Here is a 20825-nt window from a genome sequence, read left to right as displayed (position 1 = left end):
CAACGGTATAGGTGCAGTGGGAAAATGGCTTAGCAGGCTCTTTCTCCACAGTTACATTTCTACCATCTACTCTTGAGTGTGATTAGATATAAAAATGTTTCTGGTGATAACCCTGGTATCAATCAAAACTAGATCTGGTCAGATTGAGAAGAAAGTCTGCTGAGCTGAGTTTAAATCAAGAGGACAGGGAAGATTGCTTTGCTATCCCTTAGATTTTCAGTGGTGCACGGGGAGTTATGCACATCACTGCCCTTAAAGTTAATGTAAATCAAACAGTAGAAGAGCCATACACCCACTGTGAATGTATGTGTTATAATACATAAAAGCTAAATGTAAGCAGCAATTATGGCAAAGCTGAAGGTTGTTGCTGTAAATTTCCAGCTGCATAGGGTCTGAAGCTTGTATGAAAATAAACCTTCAGTTCAATCTAGTTCCTCTACTTGCTTTCACTTTCCTAACACAATGAGGATCACAGATTTCAGCTAGTCATTACAATTTTTTAATCTCCCGCTTCAGTTTCTGAATCTCCAGATACAGTTTCTTCAGTTCCAGCAGGGTTCTCAGTTCTGTCAGAGGCACATCACAATGGAGAAACTCTTTACTCTCACGTGCTCCTGTGCATTCTTCAGTATTGCTTTGCTTTTGCTATGAAACAGAGGAAGAGGGAATGGGATTATGCTGCAGAAGAGAAGGATTTACCCTTGAAGTATGCTTGCTCCTTTTTGGGTTTGAACCCTCAGTCAGTGTGTTACATAGATCTATATCAGACAGTCTGTCTGACACAAGCCTGATACTGAAAAGGCCTTCATACCCACAATTCTTATTGATGTCTGTAGGGGATGACAGTTCTATGCAACTTTGAGAAGGTTCTGAACAACTTGCAGAATCAGGCACTTGGAGTGTTAACTCCTTGAGCCAGAACTAGGCCTCCATTTACATTTTCACTGGCAAGTACTCATTAAAACAGTCATAACATTGCCCTAGCCCTACTTCAAAGCACAAGAAAGGATGGGGATGGAGGAAGGACATTCTTTTGCTTTTAGATCAATTCATTTTCCCCTTCTATTGTATCAATGGCACATCTCCCTACTTGATCCCATTGATTCATTAAAACAATGAGGACTAAGACTTTAGAAATGAAAAACACTGTTTTGTTATTACTTCAACAAATCCCTCTGGAGTGTCATACTTACACATTTGGGTAATGCTGTCCAGTTGCCGTTGGCTGAGCAAGTAATGCTCAAGCTGTCTGTTGTAGGCAGGTACCAATGGTCTGAAAAATGGTACCCAGGAGAGCATTTGAAAGTAATGCTTTCATTTACATTGTACCACATTTTCTCATCTAATGCATTGACCATTCTGCATTCTGCACATCTGGCTTTGAACACTTGTAGGAACTTTACACTTCTCAAGCACTAAGGGGGTTGGAAAACCGCCCCCGAATTTAGAGCGGCTGAAGTGGTTCCCACCCCCCCACACTTGATCAGGAGACACACAGATTAAGCGCCGACCAGGTGTGTACCACTGGAACACGCAATGCATAGAGCACCAATCAGGGGAGGGGGCGAGGAGTTGGATTGGGGTTGCACATGCGCATAATAGAATGATTTATGTAACCATTATAATAAAAGGACGTGGAAAACCCCCGCTTGGGGCGCTCCACTGGAACAGACTGACGGACTTGGCTTTATTTATTGCAACATCTGGTGACCCCGACGTGATTCCCCCTGCTCACCGGCTGGAATAGCCCTCGGTGCACCGAATCTCGCTGGGAAAGCTTCATTCCGTGAGTATGGGGGGGAAACAGTCAGCTCAGCAGAAAGTTCATGCGAAAGAGCTGCAGGCTATCATGCAACAGGCTGGCAGGCCAGTCTCCCTGGGTCAGTTAGAACAGCTACTTGCTGAAATCAATCGCCAATGTCCTTGGTACCCGGATCACGGGTCACTGTTGGTAGATGATTGGATAAAGATAGGGGCGACACTGCACGCGGAGCCTCGAGCCGCGGTGCAGTGGCTCCTGCTTTGGCAGCGATGTAAGGAGGCTCTGGAGACAACCGGGATTGGAGCGTCCTCCAGGGCTATCCTTCTCGCCCCCGCGCCTTCGGCCCCCCCTCCTTACCCTCAGATCTTGCCCCCCAAGCCGCCTGAGGCGGTACCCGAATGCCATGATGCATGTCCGGGTACGGATGGCTCTTCACGGCCGAATTTTCGGCTGTCCCCTTTTCAGGCAATGATACAGAAGGAAAAGGACAAGGGAGAATTAAACGGGGAGGAGACGAGAGAGCTATTGGCTGCGTTCCCAGTGACACATCGCCCTGGCAACGCAGAGGGGGAGGTTGAAGTGGAGATCACAGCCCTCCCCTATTCCGTTCTCCGAGAGGCGAGACGAGCGGTTACTGAGTCTGGATTGAAATCCACCTTTACCCGAGGCATGTTAGAAGGGATTGCAAATGGATATAGCATGCTCCCCCAAGATTGGAAGGATCTTTGTAGGATGCTTTTAAGCCCCGCGCAGTATGTTATTTGGGATAGTGAATTTCAACAGGAAGCATTACAACAGGGGCGGGCATCGGGGGGGGCCTATACTCCCGAGCAGCTGTATGGAGCGGGACAGTTTGCCAGCACACGGGAGCAGGCTGCGAATATCCCTCTCGTAACGCTCCAAGTTGTGGGGCGTTGTGTTTTAAGAGCCCTGTTTAAAGTACCGGTGACGGGGAAACCCTCCCGGTCCTTTACCGTTACCCGCCAGAGCCCTCAAGAGTCGTATATGGAATTTATTAACAGATTACAGGAGGCTATTCAGAGGCAGGTAGATAATCCTGACGCCCAGTGGGAATTAATGAGGAAACTCGCTTATGAGAATGCTAATGCGGACTGCCGCAAGGTGTTACAGTCCATTGTGACCAAACCGGAGTACACTCTGGCAGAAATGCTAAAAGTGTGCACAGATGTTGGCACTCAAGTGCATCAGATGAATTTGCTGGCAGCAGCCATGCAGAAGGGGTCCAAACCCCAGGGAAAGTGTTTTAATTGTGGGAAACCAGGCCATTTTAAGAGGGAGTGTCGGGCCCCTGGGGGAGGCAATACCGGGACGCAACAGCAGTCCAATAGGCCAAGGTCTATTTGTCCCCGATGTAAGAAGGGTTACCACTGGGCAAACCAATGCCGTAGCAATCCCCCGCTCAATGCCCAACCTCCGGGAAACTGGGCAACGGGCGATCCCCCAGCCCCGGCCCAAAGGTGGGAGGAGGCACCGCCTATGATACCCCGGCAGCCACCCTAGGAAGTGCGGGAATTGATTTGTTGTTGCAGGAAGATAGGGAGCTCACTTTCCCCGGGGAGGTGGTGGCGATTCTTACCCAACTTTCTGGACCCCTGCCCCCGGGCACTATGGGGCTAATCCTCCCTCGTTCCCATGCCGGAAAATATGGCATTCAGATAGTCCCCGGGGTAATAGATAGTGATTATAAGGGAAGTATTTATGTCCAAATTTGGGCTCATATGCCAAAACAGCTGCATCGAGGGGATTCATGGGCCCAGATGGTGATCCTTCCCTTCTGTTTGCCCGCAGAGGGAATAAATGTGACCCGGGACGCTGGGGGTTTCGGGTCCACCTTAGCGAAGGCCCATCCTCAGGTGGCGGCGATCACTCAAGCAATAGGACAAGCAAAATTTAAGCGTACCTATTACTGAAATGGTATCCCCCTTGAAGGGCTGGTGGATACTGGAGCTGACGTTACAGTCATCTCCGCTCGGCAGTGGCCGTCCACCTGGGACAAATCCGAAGTGCCAGCCATTTGGGGAGTGGGCGGATTGCAGGCTGCTCAACAAAGCACCCAACGGATTGCTATAACTCCGCAAGAAGGGGGAAAGGAGATTCTCCTTAAACCCTATATCATGGATATTGCTGTATCCCTATGGGGAAGAGATTTGTTAAGCAAATTTGGATCACATCTTACCATTCATGACTGAGTTTACTGCCCTTCCCCTTTTAGCTAACACATTCCGTTAGTGCCTGGCCGAGTTTTGCAGCTCTCATAGCTTTTGGGCCCAGTCAAGCCCCCCTCTTTCTTGGCTGTCCGCCAAGTTTTAGCTGTGCGCGGTGTCCTTGACTGTGGCCAGTGGTTTTTTTTAGCCTTTTTTAGTTAACTCATTCTGGTTTTTTTGGATCCCATTGATAGTCATGCATTTTTTCATCAAAATGCTAAATTTTTAGTGAAGCATTTTATGATCCCCCTAATTCAGGCCCAATGTATTGTCCAAACCTGTAATCATTGTGCAAGTCTTCATTATTACCCCGAACTGGGTGTTAATCCCCGCGGTCTTCAATCCAACCAAATTTGGCAAATGGATGTCACGCTTTATCCCCCTTTTTCTCCTTGGAAATATTTACATGTTACCATTGATACCTATTCTCATTATATTTGGGCCACCCCCCAACGGGGCGAACAGGCCAAACACATGATTAATCATGTTCTTGCTGCGGTGGCCGTTATGGGCCGCCCCCGACAGATAAAAACTGATAATGGCCCCGCCTACATTTCTCACAGGTTTGCGGATTTTTGCACGCAGTGGCAAATTGACCACGTCTTTGGTATTCCGTACAATTCCACTGGTCAAGCCATTGTGGAACGAACCAATTGTACACTTAAAGAGTACCTGAAAAAGCAAAACAAAACAGTGGGGGATGATGGGCCAACCATGGGCGCCAAGCAAAATCAATTAGTGATAGTATTGTTTACCCTAAATACTTTCAATATTTTTCACAATTTTACAGCCACTGAATGACATTTTAAGACGGAAACCCCGCTCCCACGCCCATCTGTCAAATATAGGCAGAGCCCAGACCCTAATTGGTATGGCCCCATTCCATTGCTAACCTGGGGACGAGGGCATGCCGCTGTGCTTACTCCCACAGGTCCGTTGTGGGTCCCTGCCAAGAACGTGCGACCGTGGCACGATGACGTGGCATCAAGGCCTCAAGAACCCAATACCCAACTTCAATCTGAGCCTAATCGAGACCATTCCAGTGTGCCGAGCCACAAAGACGGCACCAAAGGTTACCTGGGGGCAGGTGAAACCACTGGCGCAGCAGGCTCAGCAAACGCTGGAGAATAACAAGGCCAAGCCTACCCCCGAGAATTTTACTGCTGCTATCTTTGCTTGTTTGATTGCTAATTCTTTTATCATATTGTTGTGTTGTTTTTGTGTGTCATCGGTTGGGGCCGAACCCGAATTGCATAGCCGCATGCGTTATAATATATGGGCTCGACTTGCGATCCTTGCCAATCAATCCTCCTTTTGTTTACAGCAGGCCCCTGAGATGCATGGCCTGTTGGGCACCTGCCTGGTCCCAGTATGTAAGGCGCCGGGCAGTGCTGCACATGCAACGGGGATGTCTAATTTTATAAATATTACCGAGATTCATTATTCTTCAATGAGCCTATGGGGCCAGGCCACTTATGTGAAACCCGCGAGTGCCTTGTCCCTCTTTACCCCACGAGTAGCCAATCACGCCAATTTGACCTGTGCACGGATGGTTAATTGCACACGTCACAAGCCCCCAAAAGTATGTTTGCGGGTGGGTACCCCAAAATGGAATTGTACGCGCTTTCAAAATGTGTCCAGCAATTACGGGCACATCATGTTACCAGAGGGTTGGTTTTTTACGTGTGGTCAGAGGACCTTTAATTATATTCCGGCCAATATTTCAGAAACTCAATGCTGCCTAAGCAGGCTCACATTGATACTCCCCACAAGGTCAATGTTGACTGGCTCCCGAATTAATGAGGCCCGCACCCGACGCCGGTGAAGCTCAACCCCCATGAAATCAGAATGTAATGCCAATGTCAATTTTTTCAGTCGGGCTGAGTACATCTCTTTGGCTGCCATCCATGGGATGGGTCCGAACTGTTTTGCAATATGCTTTGATTGTTATTGCCTGCTTGATTGGTTTTTTTTTGCTTTGCTCAGTGTATTCCTAATATAATTAAGATGTGTTTTACACCCTGTCGGCGCAAACCCCTGCCTACACTCCAAGCCGTCATGTATGCATATAAAATCATGAAACATGCGGACCAGGCACGGGTCGACAAAACAGAAAAGGAGGGGATGTAGGAACTTTACACTTCTCAAGCACTAAGGGGGTTGGAAAACCGCCCCCGAATTTAGAGCGGCTGAAGTGGTTCCCACCCCCCCACACTCGATCAGGAGACCCACAGATTAAGCGCCGACCAGGTGTGTACCACTGGAACACGCAATGCATAGAGCACCAATCAGGGGAGGGGGCGAGGAGTTGGATTGGGGTTGCACATGCGCATAATAGAATGATTTATGTAACCATTATAATAAAAGGACGTGGAAAACCCCCGCTTGGGGCGCTCCACTGGAACAGACTGACGGACTTGGCTTTATTTATTGCAACAAACACCGAACTGAAAGAAAAAAGCAGATGAGAAAGCCGTTCAGTGAGAGGAGATGCTCTGTGAGTGCTGCTTATTGCCTGTAATGGAAAGAGGCAGCTCTACTTAAGGCCCCGTGCCCTTGGTTTACTTCACTGCAGCTGTTTTGGTTTAATCAGAGGAATATACTACTTTTAACATCACACCCCCAGTGACTCGCTGGAAAAACAAACAAACATCATGAGTTCAACAAGAAAAGGGCGTGAGTGAAATCCCACCCAGTACTGTGTATCATGGGCATTTCATGGAGTCATCTGCAGCTGAAACTCCACACTTGGGGCAGCAGAACACAGGTGCTTTGTTGGTTTATTTAAGGAAGTTTTACTGACAACCTTGGGACAACTGTGAATGTGAAGTTCACTCCATTGCACACTTGTGGCCTTCTTCTAAATAGCCTCTTTGGTGTACTGCAGAATTAGCCCCCCACCCCCGTTGCAGTGAGGGACAATTGCAAGTCAGTGGAGTTGCCTTGGAGTTACACAGGTGGAGCCAAGGGCAGAATTTAGTCCTTAACAGTGTCTTAGGCTTCTGTAGTGTCACTCATCCTGCAGGATGCCAAAGGCTTTGATTAGAGACCCCAGTGACGGGCTCTGTACAGACCCCTTAGATAACTGTAAGGAACCTCTTCCCCAGTGAAACAACCACCTCTGGGGGCAGTAAGCATGAAGGGCTATTTGAGGACTGTCTACAGAATGCAGACCTGAATGGAGAACCTGATTCTCATGCACACTGAGGCCTCTGGCAACAGAGAGGGGCTTAGTGTAAATGAGACTCAGTCCCTGAGTCCTTAAAGTTTCATCTGGAAATCAGCCCCGACCACCCCTTCATCTCACCTCCAACCCCCGCAGAGCAGTCTCTACAGAACTGAATGTGTCTACCTCTGAAGGAGGAAAGGCTGAGTCTGCTTTGGTGAGCTTCAGGTCTGTGACTCTGTGGAGCCAGACTTGTCAAACCTGAGGGTTCGCACACTCAGCCATTCCGGCCAAGGAAGGGCTAGTCAATATCAAATTGATTAAGGGGCAGTCAGAGGCTGTTGGTTTTTGTTGTTTGTTTTTTTTTTGCAGGCTCAGAAGTCATTGCTGTTCATTGGCATTGACTCAGTTGAGGATTACAAGGCATCACTTTTTCAGATTTTGGTACAAGCAGCCTGGGGTCCTTGATGAGCACCTTTTCTAAACTGGAAAAATCCATCATTAAAGCTGGCCCACTCCTGAAGAAAGCTTCTCGGACCTAAACACCGAGGTTGCTTGGTCCTTATCCTATTAAATATATATTCCATTGATAAATATTTGCTGCTTTGGGTTCCCTTCCACGGTACAGCCAGGAGAGTTTCAGCAATGTGTGATTAGTCATAATTAGCATCTTTCTTTCAAGTACTTTCCTAACTAGTCCTCAAAGCACCTCTTCAAGGTAGCTTGGATCCATGATCTCCATTTTTACAGATGGGAAATGGAGGCAGAGAGGAGAAATCCCTTGCTCAAGTCACCCAGGGAGACTGGCCTGGGGCAGGAAGAGGGTAAAAACTCAAGGATCTTGGTTTCCACTGCCACGCTCAGACCACCTCTCCCCCTATGGTGCTGTTACTAGAGCTCAGTGTACACGTGCCAGACCAATCGCCATACCTCAGTTCATCATTTACACTTACCGGGCTGACAACTTGGCACAGGAGGATTCCAGGCGTTGTCATCCTGACACTGACTCACTCTACTGCCATGGAGCAGGTAGCCTTCCTTGCAAGAGAACCGAACAGTGACACCGTATGTGAACGCTTGTCTTGTAGTCGTCATTCTTCCATTTTCAACCTGTGGCCTCGGACAGTGAACCACTGAAGAAAATAACTAAACGGTTAGTTCTATATCTGAGACAGGGAACAAATCAAGGCCAATATACTAAATTGCCTGGAAATAGATCAGCTGCTTACTAAATATGGGGGGGAGGGGAAACACGTCTACAGAAGAATATCAGATTCTTGACCTTTTAGCGGACGATTCACAATGACATTGAGACTGTTGGGCAGGGATAACTTTATATGGCAGGTTCGGTATGTGGGTGAATGCTTTCAATGCTGTTCTCTTTTTTCCCAGCCTCCTAGAATCCTGCTGCTCCTACTGCACTCACTATTCCATGGGGGTTCCAAGAACAGCTGTCCCTGCTGGGCTCCTTCACGTGGAAATTGGAAGATTTACCTGGTTATTTTAACAGCTGTGGGATCTATTCAGCTCTGGCAGTTTGCAGCTAGCACAGCAGTGGAGCCATCTGCACTCCAGGGTGAGGTTTGCCACCAGACCAGGAGAGATAATGCTCCACCCAAAGCTTTAGCTCCACCTAGGGAGCCATACGGGTGAGGATACCTTGGGTCAGTGCAGCCTGAGTGCCATAGCCACACCCCCTCCTAGCTTTTCACCACTCACGTCAGCTGTAATCCTGGACTTCAAAGATGATTGTGGGAGGGATTAGGAGCGGCAGACAGCTCTGCTCATTTTCAGCCCCACTTACAAAAAGGGTTGGGATGTTATACCTGGGTCTCCTCAAAGTACCCTCTACCCTTTGTAATTTAGAGTCATGGAGAATGACTTACCTTTGCACTGCGGGGCAGGCCCGCTCCACATCATATTTACCCCATCAGATGTGCAATAAATGGAGGACTCTCCAATCAGTGATAAACCGTCTCCGCAGCTATAGGTCACTTGTGATTCATAGGGGAAATATTCCTTCATCCCACCATTGTGCAGCCCGTTCATGAGAGTTGGAGGTCGGCCACAGGCTACACATGGATAGAAACAGTGTAAGGCCTGATGCTCCTCTCACTGACTCAGGCAACAAGTAGGGCAGCCCACGAAGTTACAGGGGAATCCAGCACTTGGTATTTAGATGACAGGTAAATTCTCTTTAATGGGGGCTGTTGATGCTCAGCTGCTTGAAAGATCAGTATATTGGTCAGACCACCCCCCCATAGTGCTTAATCCTTCCAGAATCTCCTAGGCAAACATCCCAACCCTCCTGCAACCTACCAACCCTCCCCGCGTCCCACAAGAAGTGTCTCAGTCCCACTGCCCACAACATCTCCCTCAGTGTAAGAACTATCCCACTCCTGCCACCCAGCCACACTGAATGAAGAAGGGGAGTGATTGTAGAGGATGTTACAAGGGGGCTGAGCCAGGACTAATAGGAGGAAATTAAGAAAAGGAAAATTTAGGCTGAACATTAGGCAGTGCTTAATTTGTAATTAACGAGGTGCCAGGGCTCAAACAATTTTTTTTTAACTTTCATAACTGATGCAGCGAGCCCAGAGGTGCCAGGGCTCTGATCTGCCAGGCCCAGAGGTGATGGAGCTATGAACTGCCAAGCCCAGAGGTGCTGGAGCTCAGGCCTGGCACAAATTAAGCAATGACATTATGAAAAAATTTACGGAAAGTGAGATCTAAGACTCTTCAATAATCTAAGCAAAGGGGTGAGGGTCCCTTCGGCTGGCACATTTAACCTTCAGCCAGAAGCAGGCCTGGAGTTTAGACTGTAGGGAATACTTAGCTGTTGAAACACACCCCCCCACACACACACAGAATTGGATGAGGTCATTTATTGGCTATTTATTAATAACCTCTGAGGATCCTTCTAATAATCCCCCTAGAAGTTGAGAGGTAGGGAGGCAGCCTTCCCGCTGTTGTTACTAAGATCAGTGGCAGCATATTTCTTCTGAACGGTAGGTTCTCTTCTCATTTATACTCACATTTATCACAAAATGGTACTGGAGGGTGCCACATCCCATCGCTCCGGCACACAATCCCCTCACTGCCTCTGAGGATGTAGTCAGGATCACATTGAAACACCACATGGTTGGAATACGTATATTCAGTTTCCACTGGAGAGATTTGTTTTCCATTTTCAACCACTGGCTTTGGACAACGAGTCTCTGAGCAACACCAACAGTTTTTGTTCAGAATCAGACAGAAGAAAAAGGTCACAGTAGAGACATTTTCTACAATAGAGACTTTATCAGCAGGGTCTGAACCCTTTGCAAGAATCTGAGCACTGACACTAACATCAATTTCCTTAACTTTTTTTTAATTTAAAGACCCTAGTTTCTAAAGGAAGTTTTGTTTCATGGGTGTCACAATAAAAGGAAGGTGGCTTCTAAGAGGGTCTTCTCCAAAAGCTCTGTATAATATACCAGAAGGACACTGCAGGATGGTGCAGTGTGACAAGGTTTTACTGTTCTGAGTTTGGGATGGTTGAGAGAGACTCATGAGTGGCACAGCCACACGTTACTTACACAGGCCATATTCAATGCTAATAGAGCCTTTATACCACAGCACATTGGCTTGAATTCAAGATATGCCATGGGTTACAGCTAATCATTTAACTGGCGCTGTTTTTATTTTATTTATTTTCCACCTGTAAAACCAGGATCTTGGGGTACGTCTACACTACGGGACTATTCCGAATTTGCATAAACCGGTTTTGTAAAACAGATTGTATAAAATCGAGTGTGCGCGGCCACACTAAACACATTAAATCAGTGGTGTGCGTCCACGGTCCGAGGCTAGCATCGACTTCTGGAGCGTTGCACTGTGGGTAGCTATTCCGTAGCTATCCTATAGTTCCCGCAGCCTCCCCCGCCCCTTGGAATTTCCGGGTTGAGATCCCAGCGCCTGATGGGGCAAAAATCATTGTCGCGGGTGGTTCTGGGTAAATGTCGTCAGTCACTCCTTCCTCTGGGAAAGCACTTCTGGGGGTTGGAGGGGGGGGTGCGTAAATTGCCGAGCTATGCCCTGACCCACCGCGGACACTGTGTTTGACCCTAGAAGCATTTGGAGCTCAGCCAAGAATGCAAATACTTTTCGGAGACTGCAGGAACTGTGGGATAGCTTGAGTCCTCCAGTCCATGAGCGTCCATTTGATTCTTTGGCTTTCCGTTACGTTTGTCACGCAGCAGTGCGCTGAGCCCCTGCTATGGCGTCTGTCTGGAGATTTTTTAAAAATGATTTTGAATTTCGTCTTCTGTAACGGAGCGCTGATAGAACAGATTTGCCTGCCCTTACAGCGATCACATCCGCATGGTCCATGCGGGAGCTCTTTCTTTATTTAGATTTTTAACTGCATCGCCACACGTGCTGATCTGAGCTCCACGCTAGGCAAACAGGAAATATTCAAAAGTTCGCGGGGCTTTTCCTGTCTACCTGGCCACTGCATCCGAGTTCAGATTGCTGTCCAGAGCGGTCAGTGGTGCACTGTGGGATACCGCCCGGAGGCCAATACCGTCGATCTGCAGCCACACTAACCCTAATCCGATATGGTAATTCCGATACTAGCGCTACTCCTCTCGTTAGGGAGGAGTACAGAAACCGGTTTAAAGAGCCCTTTATACCGATATAAAGGGCCTCTCAGTGTGGACGGGTGTGGCGTTAAATCGGTTTTACGCTCCTAAAACCGGTTTAAACGCCTAGTGTAGACCAGGCCTTAGACTATGTCTACACTGTGAGAAAAGAACCTTGGTGTGGCTATGTCTGGCTTGGGTCAGCTGACTCAGGCTAATCCTGGTGCTTGGGCTGTGGGGTATAAAATTGCAGTGCAGGCGTTTGGGTTTGGGCTAAAGCCTGGGCTCTGAGACCCTGCGTGGAGGGAGAGTCTTCGAGCTTGGGCTCCATCCTGAGCCTCAAAGTCTAGCCTGCAATTTTTAGTCCCATAGCCTGGGCCTGAGTCCGCTGATCCAGGCTGAGACTTGGTTATGTTGGTATTTTTCAATGGCAGTGTAGACATATACTATTGCAGAACAGCTGATCCATGATATTAAGGGTAAGTAACCTCAAAATTACCTAAAATAGCTAATGTAACTACATAGATAAGGCTGATATCTCAGGATCTGGTAGATCCTAATACCAAGTGTTTGTCCCAACAGAAAGGGGGATTCTTGGATTTTTAACCATATCTAACACCCCCACAATTTCTAGCCCTAACAGCTTACCAGACATTCTACTTCAATCCTTTCAGTGATGCAGAACTGAATTTTTATTATTGCCTGTCCTGAGCCTCAAGCCAGTGTAATCCTGAGGGGCTGGAGGGGCTTGGAAATACCATATTTTGGGGAGGAGGAACATTTGCCACAGTATTTTAAGTTATGTATTTAATTTGTGTGCGTGTGTGTGTGCGTGTGTGTGAGAGAGAGAGTGAGAGATGTTTGGGGCTGCTTATAAAATGAGGGTGTTCAAACTTCTCCTATCTGATTAGGGCTAGTGGGCAGAGGACAGCTGAGCAGGTGAAAAGTTGTACAGTAAATGCAGTTCATCACATCACACTGGTATCACCATGTCTACGGTACAGACACATTCACACAGCCAATTTCTCAGTGTGTCCTGGACCAGATTTTCAGAGGTGCTGAGCACCCACAACTCCAGCTGCAGTCAGATCTGCAGGTGCTCAGCACCTGGGGGCCTACCAGGCCCCAAAGTGCCCGCCCCCATAAGCTATTAAATTGCTCTTACATTTGTATATCAACTAAAGCAAAGAAAATTCAGCTGAAAATTACTTACTCTGACATAGTTCTGAGATTTTAGACCATGTAAAATTTGTAAGACAAGCCACATGAGGAGATACTCCAGGGATGCGTGTGTACAGGGGCGGCTCTAGACACCAGCGCACCAAGCAGGCGCTTGGGGCGGCCGTTTCCCAGGGGGGCGGCATTTGGCTCCGGTGGAGCTCCCGCCGGCATGCCTGTGGCAGGTCCACCGGAGCCCGGGACGAGCGGACCTGCCGCAGGCATGACTGCGGCGGGTCCCGTCTTCCCGCGGCTCCGGTTGAGCTCCCGCAGGCTCCGATGGACCTGCCGCAGGCATGCCGGCGGGAGCTCAACCGGAGCCGCGGGAAGAGGGGACCCGCCGCGGGACCGGGGAAGGGCGGCGCAGCGCTCCGCGCTGCTTGGGGCAGCCCGATTTCTAGAGCCGCCCCTGCGTGTGTAACCTGGGCTGCAGGAGTAGGTCACTACGGTACCAACTAGAAACTCTCTGTGATCACTTCTGTCAGCGTACGCAAGCGCTGGCGAGTAGGAACATCTCCCTAACAGTCCAAAACAAGACAGGGACCTGTAAAAGTCATTTAACCTGAAACCTAGGGAGAGTGAAGCGTCCTTCTAAGAATGTGGCATGCGAGACCCAGCTGTGGAAATCATTGGCCTACATTCTGCTCACCACTGCACTGAGCGTAGAACTTGGTTCAGTAACCGCAAAAATATAAAACACCTAGGACTGAATTGTGGGCTGGGGTACGCGACAATGCACAGTTATGAGGGGACACAAACTGCAATGACTACCTGCTTCACAGGGGATAGTAAAAGTAAGCAATGAGAAGCATGAATAGCAGTAATGTGTAGAGAAGTGGTGTGATGCTAGCCCCTGCATGGAATTAAAAGGAGAACTGTTACATTGTTAAATACATCACCTTGCTTGAAAACAGTAAGTTTTCCCTTATGAAAAGATGGAATAAAGAGTTAGGATCTTATAGCAAATTTCCATTTGTATAGCAGCTTTTCTGAGGACCTTTCTGAGGAGCTTTATAAACATCAGTGAGTGAATTCTCATCATACCCTTCTAGAGGTAGGGTCAGCCATGTTACCCCCATTTTACAGATGGGGGGACTGAGGCAGAGAGAGATTAAAGCCAAAATCTTCAAGTGTGACAGCTCATTAAGGGTAGACAACTTGGGATCCGTAGGGATCATGCTGTAATTACTCTATGTGTTCTCTGTGAAGGCAGGGATTTCATATCCATCTTTGCTTTGTTAATGGCCTTCTAAGGGGACTGGAAAAAAGACACCTGGTCTACCTAAAGGGGCCCAGAAGGATGCCTCAGCATATCCTGGATCCATCCCCATGTGAATTCCAGCACCATTTGCTTCCCTGCCGGCCTGGTGAATTGGCCAGCATGCTCAGATATTGCAGAGGATCCCCAGACTGGCAATAGCCAGCGTTCTCTTCCCAGTACTGGCCTCCCCTACATGCACCGTGCTCCCCGCTCTCGCACCACCTGATCCCCAGGGCCCAGAGAGAATGAAAGGGGGAGACAGTTACCAGGCTGAGCAAGCATCACCTCAACTAGCTCTCTCAGCCCAGCTCTGCTGATTCCCCAAAAGCACGACCCATCACCCACTGCTATCCCAACCTGGGTTCCACCCCAACTGTCCACCCCACCCCCTGAGCTCTGCCCATGCCCCTCAATCCCTACCCACACCACAGCCCCAGATTCTCCCACTGCAACCCCTCAGCTCTGGCAATGCACCCACATCCTGACTCCATTGTCCCAGGGCCAGCTCTATGCAGCCATTCCCAGCCCATTCCATCCCTGTCTCCCTAAACTGTCCCTCCCTGGGTCCATTGATCCTTGTTTCACCACAGTCCACCTCGCCTTAGGAGTCAGTAATGCTCTGAAGTGACCAGGATGTCGTCACAGTGCTGGATAGGCAATGGAAATGCCTGTGGATCCCTGGTAGGACAAGCCAAGACCCCATCACTTGCCAAGGAGGGCAGGTAACCCAAACTCTAGCATGCAGCAGGGAAACAGAAAACAAGTGTCCCTAGAGATAGATACAGGACAGGCCCAACAAGGAAAATATCAGAACATCACTGGCCATCACATACAGCCCCCAGCTAAAACCTCTCCAGCACATCATCAATGATCTACAACTCATCCTGGAAAACGATCCCTCACTCTCATAGACCCGGGAGGGCAGGCAGGCCAGTCCTCACTTACAGACAGCCCCCCAACCTGAAGCAAATACTCACCGCAACACAGAAACACTAACCCAGGAACCATTCCCTATAACAAACCTTGTTGCCTACTCTGCCCCCATATCTACTCTAGCGACACCATCATAGGACCCAACCACATCAGCCGCACCATCAGGGACTCATTCACCTGCACATCTACTAAGATGATATATGCCATCAGGGGCCAGCAATGCCCCTCTGCCATGTACATTGGCCAAACCGGACAGTCTCTATGTAAAAGAATAAATGGACACAAATCGGATATCAGGAATAGTAACATACAAAAGCCAGTAGGAGAGCACTTCGGTCTCCCTGGACATTCTATAACAGATTTAAAAGTAGCCATCCTTCAACACAAAAAACTTTAGAAACAGACTTCAAAGAGAAACTGCAGAACTAAAATTCATTTGCAAATTTAACACCATTAATTTGGGCTTGAATAGGGACTGGAAGTGGCTAGCTCATTACAAAAGCAACTTTCCCCTCTCCTGGAATTGATACCTCCCCATCAATTATTGGGAGTGGACCACATCCACCTTGATTGTATTGGCCTTGTTAACACTGGTTCTCCACTTGTAAGGTAACTCCCTTCTCTTCATGTGTCAGTATATTTATGCCTGCATCTGTAATTTTCACTCCATGCATCTGAAGAAGTGGGTTTTTTATCCAAGAAAGTTTATGCGCAAATAAATCTGTTAGTCTTTAAGGTGCCACCGGACTCCTCGTGTCATCCCTGGAGCTTCTGGCCATGTGACTGGCAAGTGCAATGGGGACAGATGGAGTGGGTCACTCATCACAAGGAGGTTTGCTTTGGTAGAACATCCCATCCAGCCCATGACCTTCCATGGGTGTTAAGAAGTAAAGATTAGACCCCCCCAGCGGGTGTAATTTAAAGTAGCTCAGCTGCCTTCCATGGAGCTTCCCCAGTTGAGGGTCTGGCCATTGGATGCAGTCCTTCATCCCTCTCCTGGAGAAGGCCATCACTTCCAAACGCCTGAATGCCACAGAAGCACATGGCTTGAGGAACCACCAATAGTCTGTGGAGCCTTTTGCCCCAGGTTAGGAGGTACCAGAAGTTGCAACTTTGTGGTGACCCATACCTGAAATGAATTTGGTAGGACTCAGTGCAGTGGCCAGGCATCCCCACCGTGGAACAACCTTCCAGAGAGGCCATGGAAAATGGGCCTTGGAAACATGAACTCCCCTTTCAAGTCCAGCTGTGGGCTCTCCAGGCTAGGGCTGAGGTACCTGGGGAGAAGAGGTGAGGCCAGCCCAGTGTCCCTGCCAGGCCAAGCTGTGGAAGACCAGGGAGCTTTGGTCTCCAGGACTCTCACCCAGTTCCTTTTACCAGTCCTAGAGCCACTTCATTAAAAGCTGCCTCCCCCTCCGCCCCCCAGCCCTCAGATCCCAAGTGCGGAGGAGTCTGTGGCCTGGAGACAGTGCGGGGTGTGGGAGGGAGGATCCAGAGGCTGCAGTACTGATGCGGTCAGGGAGGGAGAGGAGGGCGCCGAGGCTCTGGCATGTGGTGACGGAAAAAAGAGTTTGTGAGACCATCACTGAGGACGGAAATAGTCAGTCGCTCATTCTGGGTAAGAGAAGGAGGAATCCAGGTACCAGCCTGCCAACAGAGGGGTCATCAGCGGTCCTTTGAGCTCATAGCCACAGCGGAGCCATGCTGTCCGGAGAGGAGTCAGCTCCGGCACCTCCTTCGCTCCAGAGGATGGTCTCATTGGTGGAGCCACTGCTCTGGGATGTGGAGGCAGGGGAGGGAGGATGCATGGGCCCAAATGGGGAACATCAATTCTGCCTTTACATCATGAAGCCCAGCTGCCTCCCAGGGTGGTTCAAGGAACCGCAGCTGTCCCTGCCTGGGACATCATGCAGGGTCAGATGCATGGTGTAGATCAGCCTTTCTGTCCCAGGATCCTTTCCCAACCACTAGCTGGGTTCAGCAGGACTTAGCAGGTGCTGTGGGAGGAGAGATAGCTCAGTGGTTTGAGCATCAGCCTGCTATATCCAGGGTTGCATGTTCAATTCTTGAGAGGACCACCTCGGGATCTGGGGCAAAAATCAGTACTTGGTCCTGCTAGTGAAGGCATGGGGCTGGACTCAACAACCTTTCAAGGTCTCTTCCAGTTCTAGGAGATAGGACATGTGTGTTAATTTAAATCTATGATGGCTGACAGGAGTAATGGAGTCACCTCTCTGACCCACCCATGGATTGCAAACACCTGGCTATGTATAACACCCTCTGGTGCATCCTTCTCTCTGACTCCCACTACTGCAGCCTCTGAGCACTTCCCAGGCAGCTAAAGATAGCACAGTGACAGCCTTCCTTTCTCCATTCCCAGCCCAGAGAGGAGGGAGCCAGAGTCCTTAACAGAGCTCTTCTGTATTGTTCTGCTGGAAGGCATAAATGGTCCCGTCAACCAGTTCTTTGATCTCTAGACAATTGCAGCAATATTGGAGGCTGGGGCTGCGCCAAAGAGCTAGTAGAGGCTCCATGACCTCCATTTCCTCCCTTTCAGTTTTCCGATTTCCCCCTAGGTCAATCAGGTTCTGGCTGTGGCTGCCTGGAACATTCCTCAGAATGTGGGAATTGATTGGACATGGTGATCCAAATGCCCTCTGTCTGCTGAACAACCAGAGACCATTTTGGGTGAGGCAGGGGCTCTATTTTACTTTATCGCAGTGCAATGCCTTGCCGTTAAATACCAGCGAGGCCAGGAGTGCAGTGAGATTCAGGAAAGGATACTTCTGCTTGATTCAGGGCATGAGCTGCCTTCTATCAGACAGGAACAGTGGTGGTAGTTGAGGATTCTTAGAGTCACTAGTCGGAGTCTTTCCTTGAACCCATCGCTCACACCGTGCAGCAATTCAGAGACCCAGCACACAGAGGGTGGGGTGAAAGCCTGGCTTTCTGCTCACATAGACCCTTACTGTTGTGTATTTGGTTGTCATGGTTTTTGGTTCCTATGGTAACTGAGTTAGATTATTAGGGGATAGCTCAGCCAGCTTCAGCCGGCTGGGTGAGTTCTCTGAGTCTGTAAATAAAATGGTGGTTTTGTTAGCTGTCTGCTGTCTGGCCTCAAGTGATTTCTTCCTAAACCGGCTGCCCCCAAGGATATAACACTTACCTCCTTGCTCTATGCCTCCTAGTGGGTACCTTGAATAGTGGCGCTAACCGTCACAACTAAACTCACAGACACTGCTCCTAGAGACAGGCTATCCCAGCAGAGCACCAAGCCACAGAGCCTCCGCAAGCCAGGCCAGCCTAGAGCAGCCAGCATTGCAGCATTCCTAGACTCAGCCTTGCAGACAGGCCCATCCCCCTGGCCTTTGCAATGCTGCCCTGGGTGCAGGACGCTGGCAGGGCAGCACGGTTAGCTTGGTCAGGCCCCCAGAGCAGCCTCCGTGCACCAGGTACCTACGTGAGAGTGCAGACACACTTGGCTGAGTCCCGGAGGTCCCACACCTTGATGTAGGAGGTTGAGACGGTGAAGACCAGCCCCGAGTGGTTGCAGTACTTGATGGACACCACATTGTTGGGGTGGCCCTTCAGCGAGGCGATTTCCTGGCCCGTCACCAGGTTCCACATTTTGCAGCTCCAGTCTGTGAGAGGAAGCAGGAGCACATGACACTGCAGGACCTTTCCGTCCTCAGCACAGGAACCCCACAGCTCCCCCCGTCACTGCCTCCCCCTGCTCCCAGGGGCGAGAGGGGAGCTCAGTCCCCGTGGGCCACCCAGCCCCTGGCACCTGCGCCGGACCTGCCAACGGAGGGAGGGTCTATCAGTGCCAGGTAAACACCTGCTCACTAGAGGCTGGGCAGAGGCCCCAACAACTGGCTTCAGGGATGTCACCACACAGCTGTTCAGCCTAATGACTCATGCAGCATGGCTGCCCTCTGCTGGGTGGAGCCAGAACTGCACCGGCACGTTGTGGGGCTTGGGGCTCTCAGGCAGGCCGGCGCTGTCCGAGCAGGAGGCTCGTGTCCTGTCCCGGCAGTTCAGGGCGGCTCAGCCACGCCCTGGGGTAACAGGCTCACTCCCCAGCGATCACGCCCAGAGCTCAGCAGCCAACCCGCCCCCGAGGCACGCAACTTTGGATCCGGAGAAGAGCAGCTCATCGGTGGCATCCACACAGAGAATGGGCTTGGAGTGTCCCTCCGCCAGGGAACTGCACTGCAGGGGGGCCGTCCAGGCACTCCTGGCACCACCCGCGGGGTTAATGAGGCCCCTTCCGTGGGAGAGAGAAAGGGTGTCAGCAGGGGGTCGCTGGCTGGGTGACCCAGGACAAAGCCAGATCCCACCCCACGAGGCTGCCAGGACCTGCTAGTGGGGCTCCATAAGAACATAAGAACGGCCGTACCGGGTCAGACCAAAGGTCCATCTAGCCCAGTATCTGTCTACCGACAGTGGCCAATGCCAGGTGCCCCAGAGGGAGTGAACCTAACAGGCTATGATCAAGTGATCTCTCTCCTGCCATCCAGCTCCATCCTCTGACGAACAGAGGCTAGGGACACCATTCTTACCCATCCTAGCTAATAGCCATTTATGGACTTAGCCACCATGAATTTATCCAGTCCCCTTTTGAACATTGTTATAGTCCCAGCCTTCACAACCTCCTCAGGTAAGGAGTTCCACAAGTTGACTGTGCGCTGCGTGAAGAAGAACTTCCTTTTATTTGTTTTAAACCTGCTGCCTAATAATTTCATTTGGTGACCCCTAGTTCTTGTATTATGGGAATAAGTAAATAACTTTTCCTTATCCACTTTCTCAACATCACTTATGATTTTATATACCTCTATCATATCCCCCCTTAGTCTTCTCTTTTCCAAGCTGAAGAGTCCTAACTAACCTCGTTAATCTTTCCTCATATGGGACCCTCTCTAAACCCCTGATCATTTTAGTTGCCCTTTTCTGAACCTTTTCTAGTGCTAGAATATCTTTTTTGAGGTGAGGAGACCACATCTGTAAACAGTATTCGAGATGTGGGCGTACCATGGATTTATATAAGGGCAATAATATATTCTCAGTCTTGTTTTCTGTCCCCTTTTTAATGATTCCTAACATCCTGTTTGCTTTTTTGACCGCCTCTGCACACTGCGTGGACATCTTCAGAGAACTATCCACGATGACTCCAAGATCTTTTTCCTGACTCGTTGTAGCTAAATTAGCCCCCATCATGTTGTATGTATAGTTGGGGTTATTTTTTCCAATGTGCATTACTTTACATTTATCCACATTAAATTTTGTTGCCCAATCACTTAGTTTTGTGAGATCTTTTTGAAGTTCTTCACAATCTGCTTTGGACTTAACTATCTTGAGCAGTTTAGTATCATCTGCAAACTTTGCCACCTCATTGTTTACCCCTTTCTCCAGATCATTTATGAATAAATTGAATAGGATTGGTCCCAGGACTGACCCTTGGGGAACACCACTAGTTACCCCTCTCCATTCTGAGAATTTACCATTAATTCCTACCCTTTGTTCCCTGTCTTTTAACCAGTTCTCAATCCATGAAAGGACCTTCCCTTTTATCCCATGACAGCTTAATTTACGTAAGAGCCTTTGGTGAGGGACCTTGTCAAAGGCTTTCTGGAAATCT

The 20825-nt window shown here is 49.3% G+C and overlaps 1 protein-coding gene across 2 annotated transcripts; it reads right to left on the bottom strand.

Moving 5' to 3' along the window:
* Nucleotides 1–12: 12 nt before the first annotated feature.
* On the bottom strand, nucleotides 13–18984 carry LOC120403554 (complement receptor type 2-like). Of its 2 annotated transcripts, none has more exons than XM_039534763.1 (5): nucleotides 18648–18984; nucleotides 10189–10371; nucleotides 9040–9225; nucleotides 8107–8286; nucleotides 13–645 (listed from the first exon to the last, which is right to left on the bottom strand). In XM_039534763.1, the coding sequence occupies exons 1-5, from the start codon at nucleotides 18757–18759 to the stop codon at nucleotides 626–628; spliced, it is 681 nt and encodes a 226-aa protein (XP_039390697.1). In that variant the 5' UTR covers nucleotides 18760–18984; the 3' UTR covers nucleotides 13–625. The 2 variants fall into 2 exon arrangements, with proteins under 2 accessions (XP_039390697.1, XP_039390696.1); XM_039534762.1 differs by lacking the exon at nucleotides 13–645 and adding an exon at nucleotides 6390–6620.
* Nucleotides 18985–20825: the final 1841 nt, after the last annotated feature.

Source organism: Mauremys reevesii, linkage group 4, assembly GCF_016161935.1.
Source record: "Mauremys reevesii isolate NIE-2019 linkage group 4, ASM1616193v1, whole genome shotgun sequence".
NCBI lineage: Eukaryota > Metazoa > Chordata > Testudines > Geoemydidae > Mauremys > Mauremys reevesii.
Note: the sequence above shows the minus strand (reverse complement) of the source record. Positions and strands in the feature narration are given on the sequence as shown.